The 16229-nt window shown below is 48.3% G+C and overlaps 1 protein-coding gene across 1 annotated transcript; it reads right to left on the bottom strand.

Moving 5' to 3' along the window:
* Positions 1-1396: 1396 nt before the first annotated feature.
* Positions 1397-16229, bottom strand: LOC117705464 (annexin A8). The gene is made up of 12 exons (XM_034498140.2): positions 16083-16229; positions 12319-12409; positions 11206-11300; positions 10038-10151; positions 9323-9413; positions 8512-8591; positions 8013-8072; positions 7448-7541; positions 7124-7219; positions 5458-5516; positions 3939-4061; positions 1397-2286 (listed from the first exon to the last, which is right to left on the bottom strand). Exons 1-12 carry the CDS (start codon positions 16101-16103, stop codon positions 2227-2229), a joined length of 984 nt encoding a protein of 327 aa, XP_034354031.1. The 5' UTR covers positions 16104-16229; the 3' UTR covers positions 1397-2226.

The raw sequence follows: 16229 nt of genomic DNA, 5'->3' as shown, positions 1-16229 counted from the left end.
TTCTGAAATTATCCAAGTATTCAACTTCCAGGAAGATAATCATTCTGTGGCTAAAGAATAAGCATCAGATAGGCCAAGCCCAGCACTCCAGCCTTACCCTTCCCACAGCATGGCACCAGTGCCAAGCTCTTGCCCTGGTTACTGCTCCTCTGCCTCCTGTGACTAGTTGTGGGGTATAGTCTTCTTGGTTCCAACAGTGGCTGACTTAGAAATGGTTTGTGGTCAAACCAGTTGAGAGCAGCTACCATCTTCCCTTAGATCTGCCTCTGACCTACTGTTTACCAGGGTTGGCTGAGGACCCACAAAGAAGCCACAGAATCTGAGACCATTAAAAATTGCCCACCTTTTATACCAGTGAGATGTTCTGCCCTGTAATTCTTTACCTTTACTTGCCTTTCTTTAGAAACCATTCACTGAGTGCCAAATGTATGTTAGATGTAGTTGGTTTTGAATCTGAACTTCTCCCAAGGGCCCATGTGTTGAAAGCCTGGTCCTAAGTTGGTAGTGCATTTTGGGATGTTCTTGAAAGGTTAGGAGACAGGGTGCAGCTGGAGGAGGTAAGTCACAAGGAGAGGGTCTTTGGTGATATCTGACCCCTTCCTCTCTCGCTCTGCTGGCTGTGATGCTAGAACCTTCTCTGACATAAAGCTCCTGCCACTAAGGATGCTCTGCCCAAGTTCATGTAGACCCAATAGCCATGGACCAAACCCTTTGAAACCATGGACCTAAACACAGCTTTCTTGTTTTAAGTTGTTTGTGTCATGTATCTGGTTATCCCTCTGAGAAAGCTAAGGAGCAAGTGCACCAGGACAAACCTTTCTCGGTACAGAGTCCTGGCTAGACCATAAGCAGAGAGAACCCATGGTCATAGAGAAACAGAGCTGGGCAACAACTAAAGTTGTGAAAACGGATTCTCTTCTAGGCTTGCATGAAGGGAGAAGAGACTTCACGCATATCTGACTTAGTTCTGTAGGAATAAAGGGAACTTGGAATCAAGGGTCAGAGGAGATATAGAGGTAAAAGGAAATCTGACCACCAGGATGACATGGAGAAAACATGTCTCAAACAAAACAAAACAAAACAAAACAAAACAAAACAAAACAAAACAAAACAAAACAAAATTAAGGTTGTGAAGAAATGGAAGAAGACAAATGGATGTCAACCACTGACCTCCCAGTCAGTTAGCATGCTCTCCACCCCAGTGCACCACCCAGTGCACACACACACACACACACCAGTGAACACACACACCAGTGCACACACACATCAGAGCATCCACCCCAAGTGCACACACATACCAGTGCACACACACAACATTGCACACACACCAGTGCACACACTCTAGTTTACGCACCCAGTACACACAAATGTACCCCAACAAATCCACAGACACTACTTGGAAGTACAAATGTTTATGATTCTGAAAGCCCAACGAATGTTAGGAAGAGTTCTGTCATGTTCTTCAGGTTTGGAGACCACGATCGGAGGATAGGATTGATGTTCAGGGTTGGGCGGCTTCCTAATCTGCAAGCTTTAGCACGGAGGGAATGAGCAGCTGATTTAGCCAATGATTACACAAGTCTGAGCCTCTCAGGCCACAGTGCACTTGGGTCAGGACAGGGATTTGTAATCCAATCTAATTCTTGCTGTTAGGATGGTGTAGGAATTTCTCTCCACCTAGAGTCTAACATTTTCTGTTAAATGAGTGTCCCAGTTGGTAGAGCTCTGTCTCAGTTCCCATGGCTGTGTTCTCTCATAGAGGTTCACTCCCACACGCTCACTGGCTGCCTGATAATGACGCTTATTAGCTAAGAGAACTGCTAGAAATCCATGTTCCTTGGTTCCTCCTCCAAAGACCCTGATTCAGTAGATGGGTCAGAGTCAAGGCATCTGTGTGACCTGTGCCCAAGAGCTTTTGTGAGGGGAAGGAATGACCCACAGGCTCCTGCAAGCTTCTTCATGTTGATGTTTCTGTTTGCTCAGTGGTAATGCTAGGGTGGGCACTATACACGTACCTAGAAATGACTCAGGGGAGAGGTGAAAAGGAAACCCAGGCTGGTCGCACCTTCTGGGTCAGAAGCATTGGATGAGAAGCATCAGAAACCAGGAGACAGAAGACTAAAAGCCAGATGAGGTGTCCCCTAGCCCTATCCCACCCATGGTCAGGGCTGAAGCTGCAGGGGCTGTGCTCACACTTCTTGCCCTTGTTTTATTTTTTTGACATTTTCAGATGTCAGTGCCCACGATGTTCAGCAGGGCAGTCTTGTAGTAACCGCTGGTGTCGGCCTGGAGGGAGGAGGCACAAGGGGGAGGGGTTAGAACAGGGTTTTATGATGTTGGCCACTCTTCTGTTTCCATTTCTAGTTGTGTTCCTTGGGAGGGACATGTCCATTCAAGGGTTTCTAAGCCACAGTTCTATGTGATGCCCTCACTCTGTCCTCCTTGTTTCAGACTATTCTTTTGATTCTGTGTCCAGCCTGATGGGGGATGGTTGTGGGAAATGAGTCACAGACACAAATCCACTCTTAAGCCCTTAGACAAGGAAGTCTTGAAGGTGGTTTCCTTATGCAGTCAACTGCTCTAGGCTCCTTCCTCATGCATCTCTCAGGACCCAGGAGTACAGAGCCATTTATGTATTCAACCTGAGCCATATATACTCACCACCTGTTACTGCAAGGCTGAAAGCAAGAAACCCAGAATCACATCTAAACACAGAGCATGGGTCAGTCTAGGTCATGCAGGCCTAGACTGTAGCTCTGTCAACATATACGGACTCTCCTTTCACCTCTGTGAGACATGTTCTCTCATCGATAAAATGCCATCTGTGATGAGGTGCACCTTGTGGGTGACTTAGTGGTAGCCCAAGTTGGCTTGTGATTAATCTCCCACCCCCTAACCAAGTTGGTTGTGAAGTCTAAAACACAACAAATAATAATTCCAACTCCTCTGTCTTACTGCCTGTCTCTCTGATGCCATTCTGCCTGAAATTTCTTAAAGTAGTGTTTTAAAAAAATATACAGTTGTCCCTCAGTGTCCATGGGAGAATGGTTCTAAGACTTCACAGATACTAAACTGAATACATTCAAATCCCCAATAGGAAATGCTGCTGGTCTTGAATATAACCTATGCACACCCTCTTATACATTAAACAATCTTTAGATTGTAATATTAAATGCAATGCAGATAATATGTAAGTACTCATACTGTATTGTTCAGGGAATAATGACAAGAAAAAATAGTATGCGCTTGTTCAGTACAGATGCATTTTTTTTTCCTGAATGTTTTTGGTCTTTGGTTATCTGAACTAGGAAATGCAGAGGTTCATTGTGAACTATTAGTTGCCTATCTAATGTTGTCGACAATCCTCCCTGGTGGAAGAACTAGCCACTTGACTGAGTGGCTAAGGGATATTCTTGTTGTGATTTGACTTTGGGCAATGATATTGTTAATAAAATGAAATTGGTAGACAAGCTGTTTGTCTCAGTCCTAGCAGGGTTCCATCCCTCTGCACTTAATACCCTGGGACTTTCACTAACTGGAATGCAGGTAGGCAACCCACTGGAGCCTAAAGTTTCCCTGCTCGGAACACTTAGATCTAGGATTGAAAGGGAGCCCTGATTTCTATGACATGACTCTCTCTCATTGCCCCTTCAGACATGGTTCTTTTTGTGAGGCATTGGTGTACTCCACAACTCAAATGTAAAGCCACTTTCTGAGACAAGGGCAGCCCTCTGTGTTTCTTTAGTCTCCACATGCTCCCCAGATACACCCATAGTCACACATCTCTCCTTCCTGGTCTCTGTACCATATGGTAACTGGTGCAAGTGTGAGATGCCCTCTGGGAAGGGATGGTCACCTGTGACATCAGTCATGGCATCTCACATCCTAAGAATGTCTGCATCACAAGCTGGCAGTAAAGTTGGGAATTTGTGCCTTACCATGATCATGCTGCTGAGAGTCTTGCCATACATCTTCTGAAACTGACCCTTGATAAGATTTAAGTCAATCTCACTTCTGGAAACAATGTTCCTTATCAGTGTCCCATCACGTGTCCCTGCTCCCTGGATAAGACAGTGACAGTCAGCCATCGTGTTTCACATTTTCTATCTACCTCTGTAAGGATGGACCAACCTGTGTAGGGATTTGTAAAGAACCAGAAGTGTAGGAATGAACCTTGATTCAGTGTGGAGCACATCAAGAGGGGGACTTTTGTGACACAGGTTTTTTTTTTGTTGTTGTTGTTGTTTTTTCGAGACAGGGTTTCTCTGTGTAGCCCAGGCTGGCCTTGAACTCACTCTGTAGACCAGGCTGGCCCCGAACTCAGAAATCTGCCTGCCTCTGCCTCCCAAGTGCTGGGATTAAAGGCATGCGCCACCACTGCCTGACTCCCAGTTTTTTTTTTTTTTTTTCTAAGTGTTTTTATTCTTTGGTGGTGCTACGATTGAACCCAAGGATTTGTGCATGCTAGGCGAGTATTCTAGAACGGAGCTGCATCCACAGCCCATGACAAAGAGGTCCTCTTTCTCAATCTCCTCATTCACTGGCTGTGCCTTTTCTTATTAGAAGCCCGATGCCTCGAGTTGCAGTATGCATTTGATTTACTGCATCAGACTCTAGTCACAAAACAGTCACTACTCCAGGAAGACTTTCTTTGAGTAGCATCACTGCAATGTTACTCAACTGGCTGTCCCACAAGCAGGATGAAATAGCACCCTCTCTCCTTCATGGGGCAGATGTGTCCAGAGGGCTTAGGGTTGATGGTATGATTCTTACTTTAGATGGTGCCAGCATCATGTACTAGAGAAGCTGGGCACTGACATTAGTCCCTGAGAATTACTTTAAATGCCTCTCTTCCAGTTTAATTCCAGATGCCAATAATTCTCCTCTGGAAGAGCAACATGGCCATCTGTTTCTGAGGCCAGGGCAGCCTTGTAGGCAACAGGAAATCTGAACTTAGCACCTGATCATGGGTAGGAAAACTGACATGCCAAATGTGACAATGTCCCCAGAGTCTGTCCATGTCAAGGGGGTTGGGGTTCCAGCCATGCCTTCCTATTGTTCTCAGTGAGGAGGTATAGTACAATAAAAAGCACAAGCTAATGGGCCTGAGATTGATGCATGGCTCTGCCATTTAGGAGGGGTGTGACCTTGCACAAGCCTTGGTCTCACCACACTTCACATGGCAATGGTGATATGGACCATGCAGAGCTGATGTCAAGATTCCGTGAGCCTTCAGTGAACACTTGTCAATGCACTTGCTCAAATGTACCTTCAGAGGATGTGGCTTCCCTCTCCTAAGCTTAGTTTACCCTCTAAGAAAGCAAGTCCTTCTGATGCATGAGAGATTAGACCAAGAGAGACCCCAGTCTTCAGATGGCAGGGGCTCTGAGTACCCTTGTTGTACATCTGACGTCATATAGGGCTGACTATGGAGGAGGCAGCAGCCAGCACAGTTACCTTCATGGCGTAGTAGAGTCTCTCTGCAAAGTAGCTGTGGATGTTCCGGGTGCATTTCACTGGCAAACAGAAAACTCTATTAATGGTAGGAGGGTGTAGGCTTCATGGCATACACTTGTATTTGTTTATGTGTTCGTGAGGGCGTTAAGGGTTAGTATTGTGTAAGGGTTGGCATGTTTCTTTGTGTGGCACTTAGCTTCAAAACAAAGGCTTTGTGTGAGGCAGAGAGAGTGGGGCAAGGAGCAGAGCCTGGGGGAGTGGGCACAGCTCCAAATGCCCAGAATGGGCAGGGAAAAAAGTGAGATGTGAAATGCACTGGACACCTGTGGGACTCATCTGAAGTCACTAAGTCAGGTCTGCTAGAGGACGTCACTAAGCTGTCACATCCAAGATGTGTTTACTTTAAGAATCTGGTTACTCAGCTGCATATAGGTTGGCACAGAGCAGTGGCTATGTGTCTCAGAGTGCCCTGTGAGTGGGGACTCACATTTTGAATTTTCATGTAACAAAAGAAACTTAGCTTTGAGGACTAAGGCATCAGGAATCCCTGGTCTGGAGTGTGGACCCCAAATTTTCCTCTCCATAGATGTACCATTTATGGACTGTGGCATCTGCTTTGGGAGATGGTATTTTAACCCAAGCCTATGAGTGTGGGTGGGCTTTGTGGGAGGTAGGAATGTGTGTAAAGTCTGTCGTGACACTGTATGACTTTGTTACTCAACCTTCTGACACACCTGTGCCATGAGGGTGACTGAGGCTTTAAGAAGAAAATGACCAGGAACTGCCTGCCCATCAGTGTGGGTTCCCCACACCTTTGCTGCATTATTATTTAGGATCTATGGATAGAATTCTAGGTGACAACAGGGCAGGTCTAGCTCTTGCAACATCGAATAAACTGATAAACCGAATAAACTTTACCACAGTTGTCAAAGCTGGCCTGGAACCCTCAGATGTTAATAGCCACTGGACACATAGGGATAGAGGGAGGAGGCCTTGGCTACTGGCCGCCACACAGAGGCAAGCCTGGGGTAGCGATAACTGCCTGGCCTTGAAGCCCTCATCTCAGCTCCATTATGTGAGATGGTATAGGGATAGTCCTTCTGCCTGGCTCAGGTCTCTACTCAACCATGACTCTTTCCATATGGTTTCAGCTTTAGACCCAAGATGTGCTACGAACAGGTTACTGTAAATGGATTAGGTCTTCTGCTGCAGGATAAGGTTTCTATGTTCCTCTTGGTTGGGACTCAAACCATATACTATCTTCTTTGGTTAGCAACTAAGGTGGGGGCTTGTACCTGGATTAGGTGCAGAAAGGTGGCTTTGAGCAGGGCTACAGGGCAGAAGCAGAATACTCTCTGAGTAGTATCTGAGGGTAAGCCTGGGTCCTGGACCGGAAGTCATGTGGCAACACTCACATGTCCACAGACACTTACATACAAACACACACTTCGAGCCACATGGGGAATTGAGTAGACAGCACAAAGAGTAGTTCCTGGCAGGCCACACTGAGACTTTTGGGCTGTTGCTGTCCCAGAGACCTGGGCTGAAGGGTATGGGTTTAGAGCATTGGGAGCAGGGGACGTTCCTCGAATAGAGATCCAGTCATTTGCTATCACTTTCCTGGGCTGTGGATGCTAATGTGTGGAGAGCCAAGCCCCCCTCTTACCCACAGTGAGCATGGCCTCCTCCAGCGAACCATGGGTCTCACTCTTGATGCTATCCTCAATGCTCTTGTTGGCTATTTTTTCATATTCCTCGAACACTATGGAGAGAAGGATCCACATGAGGGACACATAGATTACACGCGGCACCTGAGTGCAGTACGAGCACATCTCTGCCTCCCTCTTGGCACAGGGGAAGAATCAAGGTCTCCATGTCTCTCCCCAAGTCTAAGCCACATAAGACTACACATCAGACCTTCCACACAAAGGGAGAGGCCACATGGCTAGGGTGGCCACGCACCCCTGCGTTTCCCACCTCTGCCTCATACCTCTCATCAGGTGAGTGGCACTGCGTGTGCACAGGATGGTGATGAACTTCATCTCATCAGTTCCAAGAATCTTCTCACCTGCTGCATGAAGGTCCTAGAATTGGGATAGGAGGAGGTAGAGGTGAGGAAAAATTCTAGCACCCCAGAGCTGGGGCTGTCCATCCACTTGGACAGCCCAACATAGCGGCTTATAGTCCTGAGCTCCTGTTCCTCCCATGGTGTTGGTTTAAGGCTCTCCTCTGTCCTGGCCATCAGCTACTTTAGAAAACTCTCCTCCCCCCATCGACTCTGGGAGCACTCAGTAATAAGCACTCGACCAATAGATACACAGAGATGTGCACATGAGCCAGCTCCAGGCTCAGAGAGGCTTGCTCTGCCTGGGAGTCTTAGCTCTTCCTTTCCCAGCTTCTCCATTTTTCTTGTCTTCTGCTGAGTTTTCCACATATCCCACTTTCCTCCTTAGTCACCACATGGTGGAGGCTGTAGAGTCGGGTCTGTATTAAAGAAAGCTCTCCTTGGCAAAGGGGATCAGAGTTCAGGTGGTAAGGCCAAGGTACAGTTTCACCTGTGCATCTTGAAGGACCAGTCCTGGATCCACATAGCCGCTCACATCATCTCTGCTGCCCTAGGATCAGAGAAAAATCACTCTGTAAGGCAGGTCAGGACTCGGAACACTGGGCTGAGAGGACAGTGGGCCGCAGAGGGCAGGTAGGGAAGGACTATTGCTTCTTGTCCATGAGACATGCAAGCCAGCCATCCTCACCAAGCCTCGTTGTTGGCATTTGTACCATGAGAGTAGACGAGCTACTTCATTGGAATGGTGGATTTAGTGAGCCAAGCTAGTGAGCAGAGCCTGGCATGGGGCCACTCAAAGGCTGAAGAAAGAGGGGCATGAGGCTCTCAGGGAGGACCCTCCTAACATGATGAGACACAGATGGTACCCCTAGACCACTTGGGTTTCCCCATAGCCCAGCTCTCACTCAGAGTCATGACTTGAGGGCTGTGTTGGGATGGATCTCTCTGGATCTCTAAGCCACAGAGTCCTGGAGCCTGGGTTGTGTTACCTGCAGGAGACACACCAAAATCCGCTCCAGATAGCCACTTGTATCTCCTTGGATGTCTTCTTCCAAGGTAGATCCGTAGTCTGCAGGAAAACAGAACCAGAGGGAATGGACACTGAGTGACCCATGACATGTCAGGGACCACTTTCCTCCTCCAGACTTGCTTCCCACACTTCTCTTCCCACACTTCTTTCTGTGCCACAAGTTCTTGGCACAGAAAGTGTGCACACCATTTAGATGTTCAAATGGCAGGCATCTATTTAGGTAATGATTCAGATGTTGACACTAATGTGCAAGCAAGCCAGAGAACAGAGAGCCTGCAGATTGAGACCATTTTATTGCCAGGTTGAGCAAAGCCAGAGCCTTGGCCAGAAGTACAACATGGAGGACTGGCTGGCCTTTGCTTGCTTGGCAAGCTATGCAATACTATGTGGGAGAGTTGGCCAGTGGGGCTCCCCTAGCATAATGAGGACCTAGCAGATGACCCTCTCTAGTGTTCTGGGTCAGCCCATGTACAGCCAACAAAGTACTCTTGTCTACTGCTGCCTCTCTTCCCCAGCACTGCCACAGCATTATGTGATATGAGCTTAGCTGGGCACACATCTCTCTCCCCATGTCTGAGCCATGCTCAATCACTGTTGGGCACAGGATTTGGCACCTGGCACTTGTTGGACTCATCTCAAAAGACCTTCCAAAGGATCCTGTCCACCCTGGCTGAGTTCCCTTGGGAACTTCCTGACTCCTTTTCCCTGTCAGATTGCCAAAACGTAGGCCATTTGTAGGTTTCCACCCCACCGCCTTTGCAAGCCCTTACCTTCCTCATATGCCTTCATTATCTCTCTCAGCTGGTTCTTGGTCCGAGAAGCCAGGATCTCAATGATGACTCCTTCTTTGGTTCCTAAGCCCTGGGGACAGAAACCTCTATGTTCTGGAATGCTCTGCTCTTGCACTGTCTCTTGCTCTGCCTGCACTGTCTCCTCAGAAGCTTTGGTCACTGCCTCTTCTGCCCTCTTCTGTTGGAGGGTGACACTGAATCCCCACCATTGTTTCTTGGGACAGCCACTGGGGACAAGCTACCTCAACTCTCCTTCTTTAGCTGGGTGGTCTCACACCTAGGTGGCTCCACCTTCCTACTCATAAGCATACTCATCTGTCAATGAAGATAGTGAGGCATCCCTACTGTAAATGTGACCTTAGAGGTCACAGCTGCAAAATGCCTGGCATAGATCGCACTGAGAATCCTTTCAGTGGAAATGCTTGTGGCTTCTGGGTCTCCAGTACCACCTAATCTGTGAGTGTAATAGGAGTGGTGAAGCAAAGGACGGCCAACGGGCAGTGCTCGGATTGCAGAGATGGACTTCTGATTCTTCTGCACTCCTGCTGGTCCAACCCTATTCTAAGAAGTACTGATCTAGACCTTCACTGTGACTGGCCAGCCCCACTGCTGGGTGGCTGCTGGAGCAGGCTGCAGGCTCATTAGGTCCGTCAGGGCCCACGTGGCCATCCTAATTTATGGCAAAGCAGAGTACCTTCATGGCATCGTGCAGCTCCTTGGCCTCGTATCTGTATGGCGGGTACATGAGGGCCACGATGAGTCTCTCGAATTTGCCACTCAGCTCTGACTTTAAGGTCTCAGTGAGGTCCTAAGACAGGCAAAAAGAAGAATGAGATGACTTATCTTCTAATCCTACTGGAGTGAAGGCAGCAGGTGAGGTCTGGCTTTCGGACTCTTTCTTCCTTCCCACATGGACTCTGTCTTATTTTTGTGGTGACACGGATTCGTGACAGCTCAGCACAGTCTAATACTGGGCACATTCTAAACTCAAGGAAATAGGATTGCCATTGATTTTAGGACTGTAAGATCAGAGGGTGGTCATCATGCTTAACTTATCATTAAGAGATTCAGTGAGGAGAGGGAAAGAGGGGAGAGGGAAGAGAGGAGGAAGGGAAAGAAAGATGCCAAGATTCCATCTCACACCTGTCTCTTCCTAAGGGCACACATGTCTACAAGATGCCACTAGGTTACACCCAACTGATTTGTACAGGGCTGTCAGACCTGTCACTTGAGAGCTCTGGAACCTTAGGAAATTACTCAACCTCTCTGATGTTGAACACAGAGGATAATGTGTAGCTTGGAGGGGCAAGGGAAAGGAGTTACATATGGTTTCACTTGGGGACACTTAGAGGGAGACACTCCAGGCACCCTCATGTCTATGCACAAACTTCCAGCATTCAGCATGTGTCTCCAAACTTCTGGTTCTGTGCTAAGGGCTGTGAGCAGCCAGAGTGCCCCCAGAGTATCCAGAGGCAGAGGAGGAGTATACACGTAACTCTACTGTGAGCAGCATGTGCCTGCCTATGCTGTGACACAGAAGGGAGCCTGGCGTGCATTGCCAGGGAGCAGGGAAGAGGAAGGTCAGTTCAGGTAGTGGGACAGATAATGCTGGAGAGAGGCTTGATCCTGAGGGATAACCCAGACTACAGCGAGAGAGAACGGGGAAGAAATGGGGCTAGACCATGCAAGGCTAATGCTAGGCTGGGGCTTGGGAGCTATAAGTGGGCGTGCCAGAAAAAAAACAGAACAGCCAGGGAAACATGACCACAGATGAATGAAAGTATTGTTTTAAACAATGTCCCCTATGCACAGGTCTCCATCCTGAGAGGAGCTGCCCGGTCTTCAGCACCCACCCTCCTTACCTTTCCAAACTGAGCCTTGAAGGACTTGGCGATCTGCTGCCTCTGCGAGTTGCTCCTCTTGGTGAGCACGTCTATGATGGCCTGCTCATTGGTTCCTGCAGGATTGTACAGTATGAGAATCCCCTCTACCTCTGGGGGCCATCAGAAAAGACTAGGGAGAGGACACCTGACAAGCCGCAAATGCCCGGTCTCCATGGTATAAACAAGACACCCAGGTAGCTCACCTCTTGGTTCCCCATCTCCAACTTACATAGCGTTGGGTGTGTCTCAGGCTTGACTTTATAGCATAGCAACCAAGGACAGAGAGCTTTGGACACCAGCTGTGGGCTTTTGAAGCATGCCCAAGGAAGATGTCCTAAGTCTTTCCCTTGTGTTGGTCACATTAGGAATATCACAGAAAAAGGAATATCACAGAAAAGTCCAGACTATTGGGTCTGAGATCCCACCTGGAAGGTCATGGACAAGTAGGTTCATCTCCTAGAGCCTGCACTTGCTCATATAGGAAATGGGACAATACCAAAGTTTCCACAGGAGGCAGTGGGTGTGAGGATGCAGTCTAGGTCCCTCTGGGAACGGCAGTTCTCTTTAGTGTCCTGACTCATGGGGCAGAGCCAGCTGAGAGGTAACTCCTACCTGGAGTAAGAGCAAGTCCTAGCATAAACCGGTCCTTTCCCACTTACGGTTATGTGAGGGGCAGGAAGCAGTTGGTCAACCAGCACGGGGGAGAGGACCAGTTGCAGGATCCATGTGGCTGATAGCCCTGACCTCAGCACCATACCTAAACTCCCATCCCATGCCCACAGCAGGCCCAGTGCCAATCCATCTTCTTCTGATGGATTGGGAAGTGTGTGTCTATGCTGTGAAGCAGAAGGGAACCAGTGAGTTCAGAGTCCTGGTAGCTATTTTACAAGTGAGAAATCTCAGACTGATGGCCTTCCCTGCCATTGTCACTTAGGAAGGAACAGCCACCCACCTCAGAACTAGCGTGATGTCGTAGATAATGGAGTCATGTAAAATAAAATGGGGGCACCATCTTTGCCTGTCTTTGGTATCCACTTTTTGAGGATGTGTGTATGTGAGACCCCAGTGGACAGGCCACAGGTGGTAACTCACCAATCCCCTTCATGGCTTTGTAGAGGGTCTCTGCATCAGGGTCTGGGTTGAAAAGAGAACTACCCTTCACGCTGACACCCTCCTGTTCAACCTGCAAGACAAACAGGCCTGCTCATCATGGAAAATATAGGAAAGGAAAATAAAGGAAAACACAGGAGCGCCCCTGGCTTGTCATGTAGTCTACCCTGTTAGGCTAAGGACTTCCCCTGGTCTCTGAGACCAGATGGAGCCTTGCAGGGCAGTGGCTGACTGTACTAACACCTTATCTAATAGACTGGTGCAGCTGGGACCCGAGCTTGTAAAAAGAAACTACCTTTTGGCTGATAGCAGATCGCAGACTGGTCACATACAGCTCTCTTCAGTGCCGTGTACAGCAGGATGAGTGGAAATGAATTAATAAGGAGTGGCTTTGTGTTTAGATATGGCACCTGGACATGGTTTTCTGCTTGTGAGGAAGGCTCTAAGCCTATTCTGGTCTTTCCTGTGGTGAAGTGTGGGAATTTCAGAGGGCCAGGGGACAAGCTGAGCATCTCCAAAACTCAGGTAGTTTGCAAGACCACGGGATCATATTGGGCAGAGGGTTAAGTTTAGAAAGGCCTGTAGGATGTTCTATGGATTATGCAATAAACTTGATAATCAAAATACCCAGACCTTTGTCTTACAAGCCTCAAATCCAGGACACATGCAAGGGCCACTTATATGTGTGTTCTGTGTAAATTATCAGATGTTTAAGATGCAGGGCCCTTCTGTGTTTTCGGGGAAGGGGTGGTAAAGAGTCGGGGGAATTGAGGATAGGACTGAATGAGGGAGACCTGGATCCTTCAGATGGAGTTTAGACAAACCCATCCTGGTCGTCCACTCACTTGTTCACACAGCTCTTCTGTTCGTCCCCATCCCCCCATCTGTTTTCAACCATTCACTCAACTGTTCAAATTCTCCACCCAAGCTACATGGTCCTTTCACCATCTGCCTGCCCTTTCCCATCATGCCTGCTGCCTTCTTTCCTTCCTCTCTCCTCCCCCATTCCCTTCCTTTCCTCTTAGTTTCCCTTTAAGCATCCCCCACCTAGCTTTCCTTTTCTCCCTACACTGTCTATCCATCCTTCCACTCAAGCCTCAGGTTAGACCCTGAAAATACACAACAGGTTCCCACAGATGGCATATCCTTAAGGATCCTGCTTCTGAGAAAGGAATAAGACATCTTTCTGTATCCTTTGGTTGATTTTCTATTTCCAGAAATAGAGCTTCCTGTCCATTTATTACACCATGTTTTATAACAGGAATGGTTAGAAATAATTCCTGGGGAAAGTTTCTCCAGCGAGTCAGATGCTGCCCCACTGTACACACACACACACACACACACACACACACACACACTCCTTGCTTCTGAGGTCATGTGTTGCTACTAACTAGAAGTCTATTTGAGCATTCTCTGTAAAGCACATTAAACATGTCGCTCAGCTTGTCGCCTTCTCCAGCCGTGGAATTAGGTGCTAACGCTCCATTTTACAGACTAGGAGCCTGGGCTTGGCAAAATAGCTAGTAAGCTGGCACTTCACCCACAGCCTGATTCAGAACCTAAGATCTGTCTACCTCCCCCACTTTACAGATGATTCACACTTTTCCAGACACTGGGTTTTATTGGAATGTTTCACTGCAGAGAGCCTCACCCATAGACATGTGGGTTTTCTGTGGAGTGTGAGGTGGGGAGCATTTAAGTTCTCACTTCCTCACTTTGCTGCCTGATCCGAATTAGTGTCAGAAACCTAGTCATTGAGGAGTGTCCCCCACACCATTCAGGGACCCATATTTGTCAGCAAGCCCCAGGGGTGGCTCAGATATCACCACATTGAGAGCCCTTGCTAAGGGTCTATAGAAAGCAACGTTCTGGGTGCCAAAGATGGGATACTTGCCTAGATGGAGATTAGGAGGCACCTATCCCAGCCCCTGTATGTCAGCCTCAGGCTTCTGATGGAGCTACCCTGAGGCTGGTGAGTCCAGACAGACACAGGCAAAAGGCAATTCAGGCAGTTCTGGATGCTGTGTCTAGAACACCTGCTATGGGCATGCAGGAACTTTCATTTGATCCCTTCACTGGCTACCTCCTCAAGAGGGCCACAAAGGGGGAACCAGTTCTGAAGGCAGGCACTCTCTGTCACTCTTCTGACCTCTCCAGTCCTGTACCTAATTCAGCTTTGTACTCAGGGGACATTTGGTTGTCACTGGTAGCCTGGACAGATACAGAGACCTTGCTGCCTGGAGTCAGCTCTCCCAAGGGTCAACAATCCTGGATGACTGAGTGCATCTGGACTCAGGTTGCCCAGACCTAAACACTTACCCGTGTGGCAGCTGTGGTGCCTGTCTAGTGTACTGGAGTCTGTTTCCTCCCTTGTGTGTAAAGCCACCCGTCTTACAGACTTGCTAAAGGCTCCAGTGACACTGGCGAGAGATGCCTATACAAGTGTCCCCATACAGAAGGTATGAGAGTACCAGCATCATCTTGCCAATCTAATCAGGTCATCAAGAGGATGGCCCTTTCCCCTGCCCTATGGAGTGTAGGGCCTAGCATCAGGCTATTATGGCCAGCACCTGACTTTAGGAACTGTGCAACACTTAGAGCTCCCTGCTGTGTGCACCTGCACAAGGCATATTGCCTCCAGCTGCTATAGAACAATACCCAGCCACTGCTCTGGCTGCTTTCCCTGAGGGTCAGGATGATAGTTCATCTCTTCTCACCTTCTAGTTGGTCCTATCTGTCTGGAGCCCCTGGGGCATCTACACCTACAGCTTCTCTCTAGGTCATGTCACAGCAACAAAGATTTTCCTGAAGCTGGATCAACTTCTTCTGCCTACAAGTCTTCTGCCTACAAGGAGCCTGGGGGCTCCTGCAGAGACTTTGGGCTTTCTCTTGTCTAAGCTGCCCAAGGGACCTGAGCAAGCTACCTGGTGCCCCAGAACCTCAGCTTTCCCTCTGAAAGAGCCCCAGCCGAGATGAGGAAGGTACATAGCACATGTAGCCTTGTGTCTGCCCAAGAGGTGTTTCAGCTGTACACGGCTCCAGTGAGCTGAGTCCAGCTGCCAACTCTCCCTCCTCCCAGTTTTGAAAAACTACACTAGGTGCTCTCTGGTACGAGTCTATTACCTTTCATACTTTGAGCTGTTGGTATTGATGGGTCCCTTCAATGGCTATGTGTTCACCCAGAGTATTCCCTAGTTTAAAGTGGTTCCCTACTGTTCAAAAGTCGAGTTCCAGCCCTTTAGCCTGTTACTCAAGTCCCTTGATGTTCCTCCTACCCTGGCCCCTTCTCCAGATCTAGATCCAACTTACTCAGAACATTCAAATGCTCAAACAGAGTGAGGTTTTCCCCAAAGCCAACCTCCTGGGCCCTCGAGCGCCTTTCACATACTGCTACCTCTGCAAGGAGCAGCCTGCTGGAGAATCTCCAGGCACAAACTCACACATTGCACACATTCCACAGAATCACTTCAGTGGCTTTTTCCCTCTAGAAGTCTCCCTCTGGACTCTCAAATCCTTTAGCTTCCCCTTCACATTTAAGAAAAAAAAATAAACTTTTTTTTGTTTTGTTTTATTTTTTAACTGTCTTGCTTTTCAAACCTTAACTTTTCTAAGCACGGGCAGGCATTTTTTCTCTCCCAGCTTCCTCATCAGGACTTGGCCTAGCAGGTTTGGCTTTTACCATTTCTGCATCCCCTGGACCCCCAACATAAAGTAGGGACCCATCTCTTCAGATCATTCCAACTTACCCAGGCTTTCCACCAGGCCATCCTGTCTCCTGTCTGCTGCTTTTCCCAGGGAGATGAAGAAACACTAGTTGGCCTCTACTCAGTGACTGGACACATCTCCCGGTTAGTAGGTGTGGTTGTGTACACAGGTCCAGCCCCACCCAGCAC

This window comes from Arvicanthis niloticus, chromosome 3, assembly GCF_011762505.2.
Source record: "Arvicanthis niloticus isolate mArvNil1 chromosome 3, mArvNil1.pat.X, whole genome shotgun sequence".
NCBI classification, from domain to species: Eukaryota; Metazoa; Chordata; class Mammalia; order Rodentia; family Muridae; genus Arvicanthis; species Arvicanthis niloticus.
The sequence above is the reverse complement of the archived record's forward strand: the minus strand, read 5'-3'. Positions and strand labels throughout refer to the sequence as shown.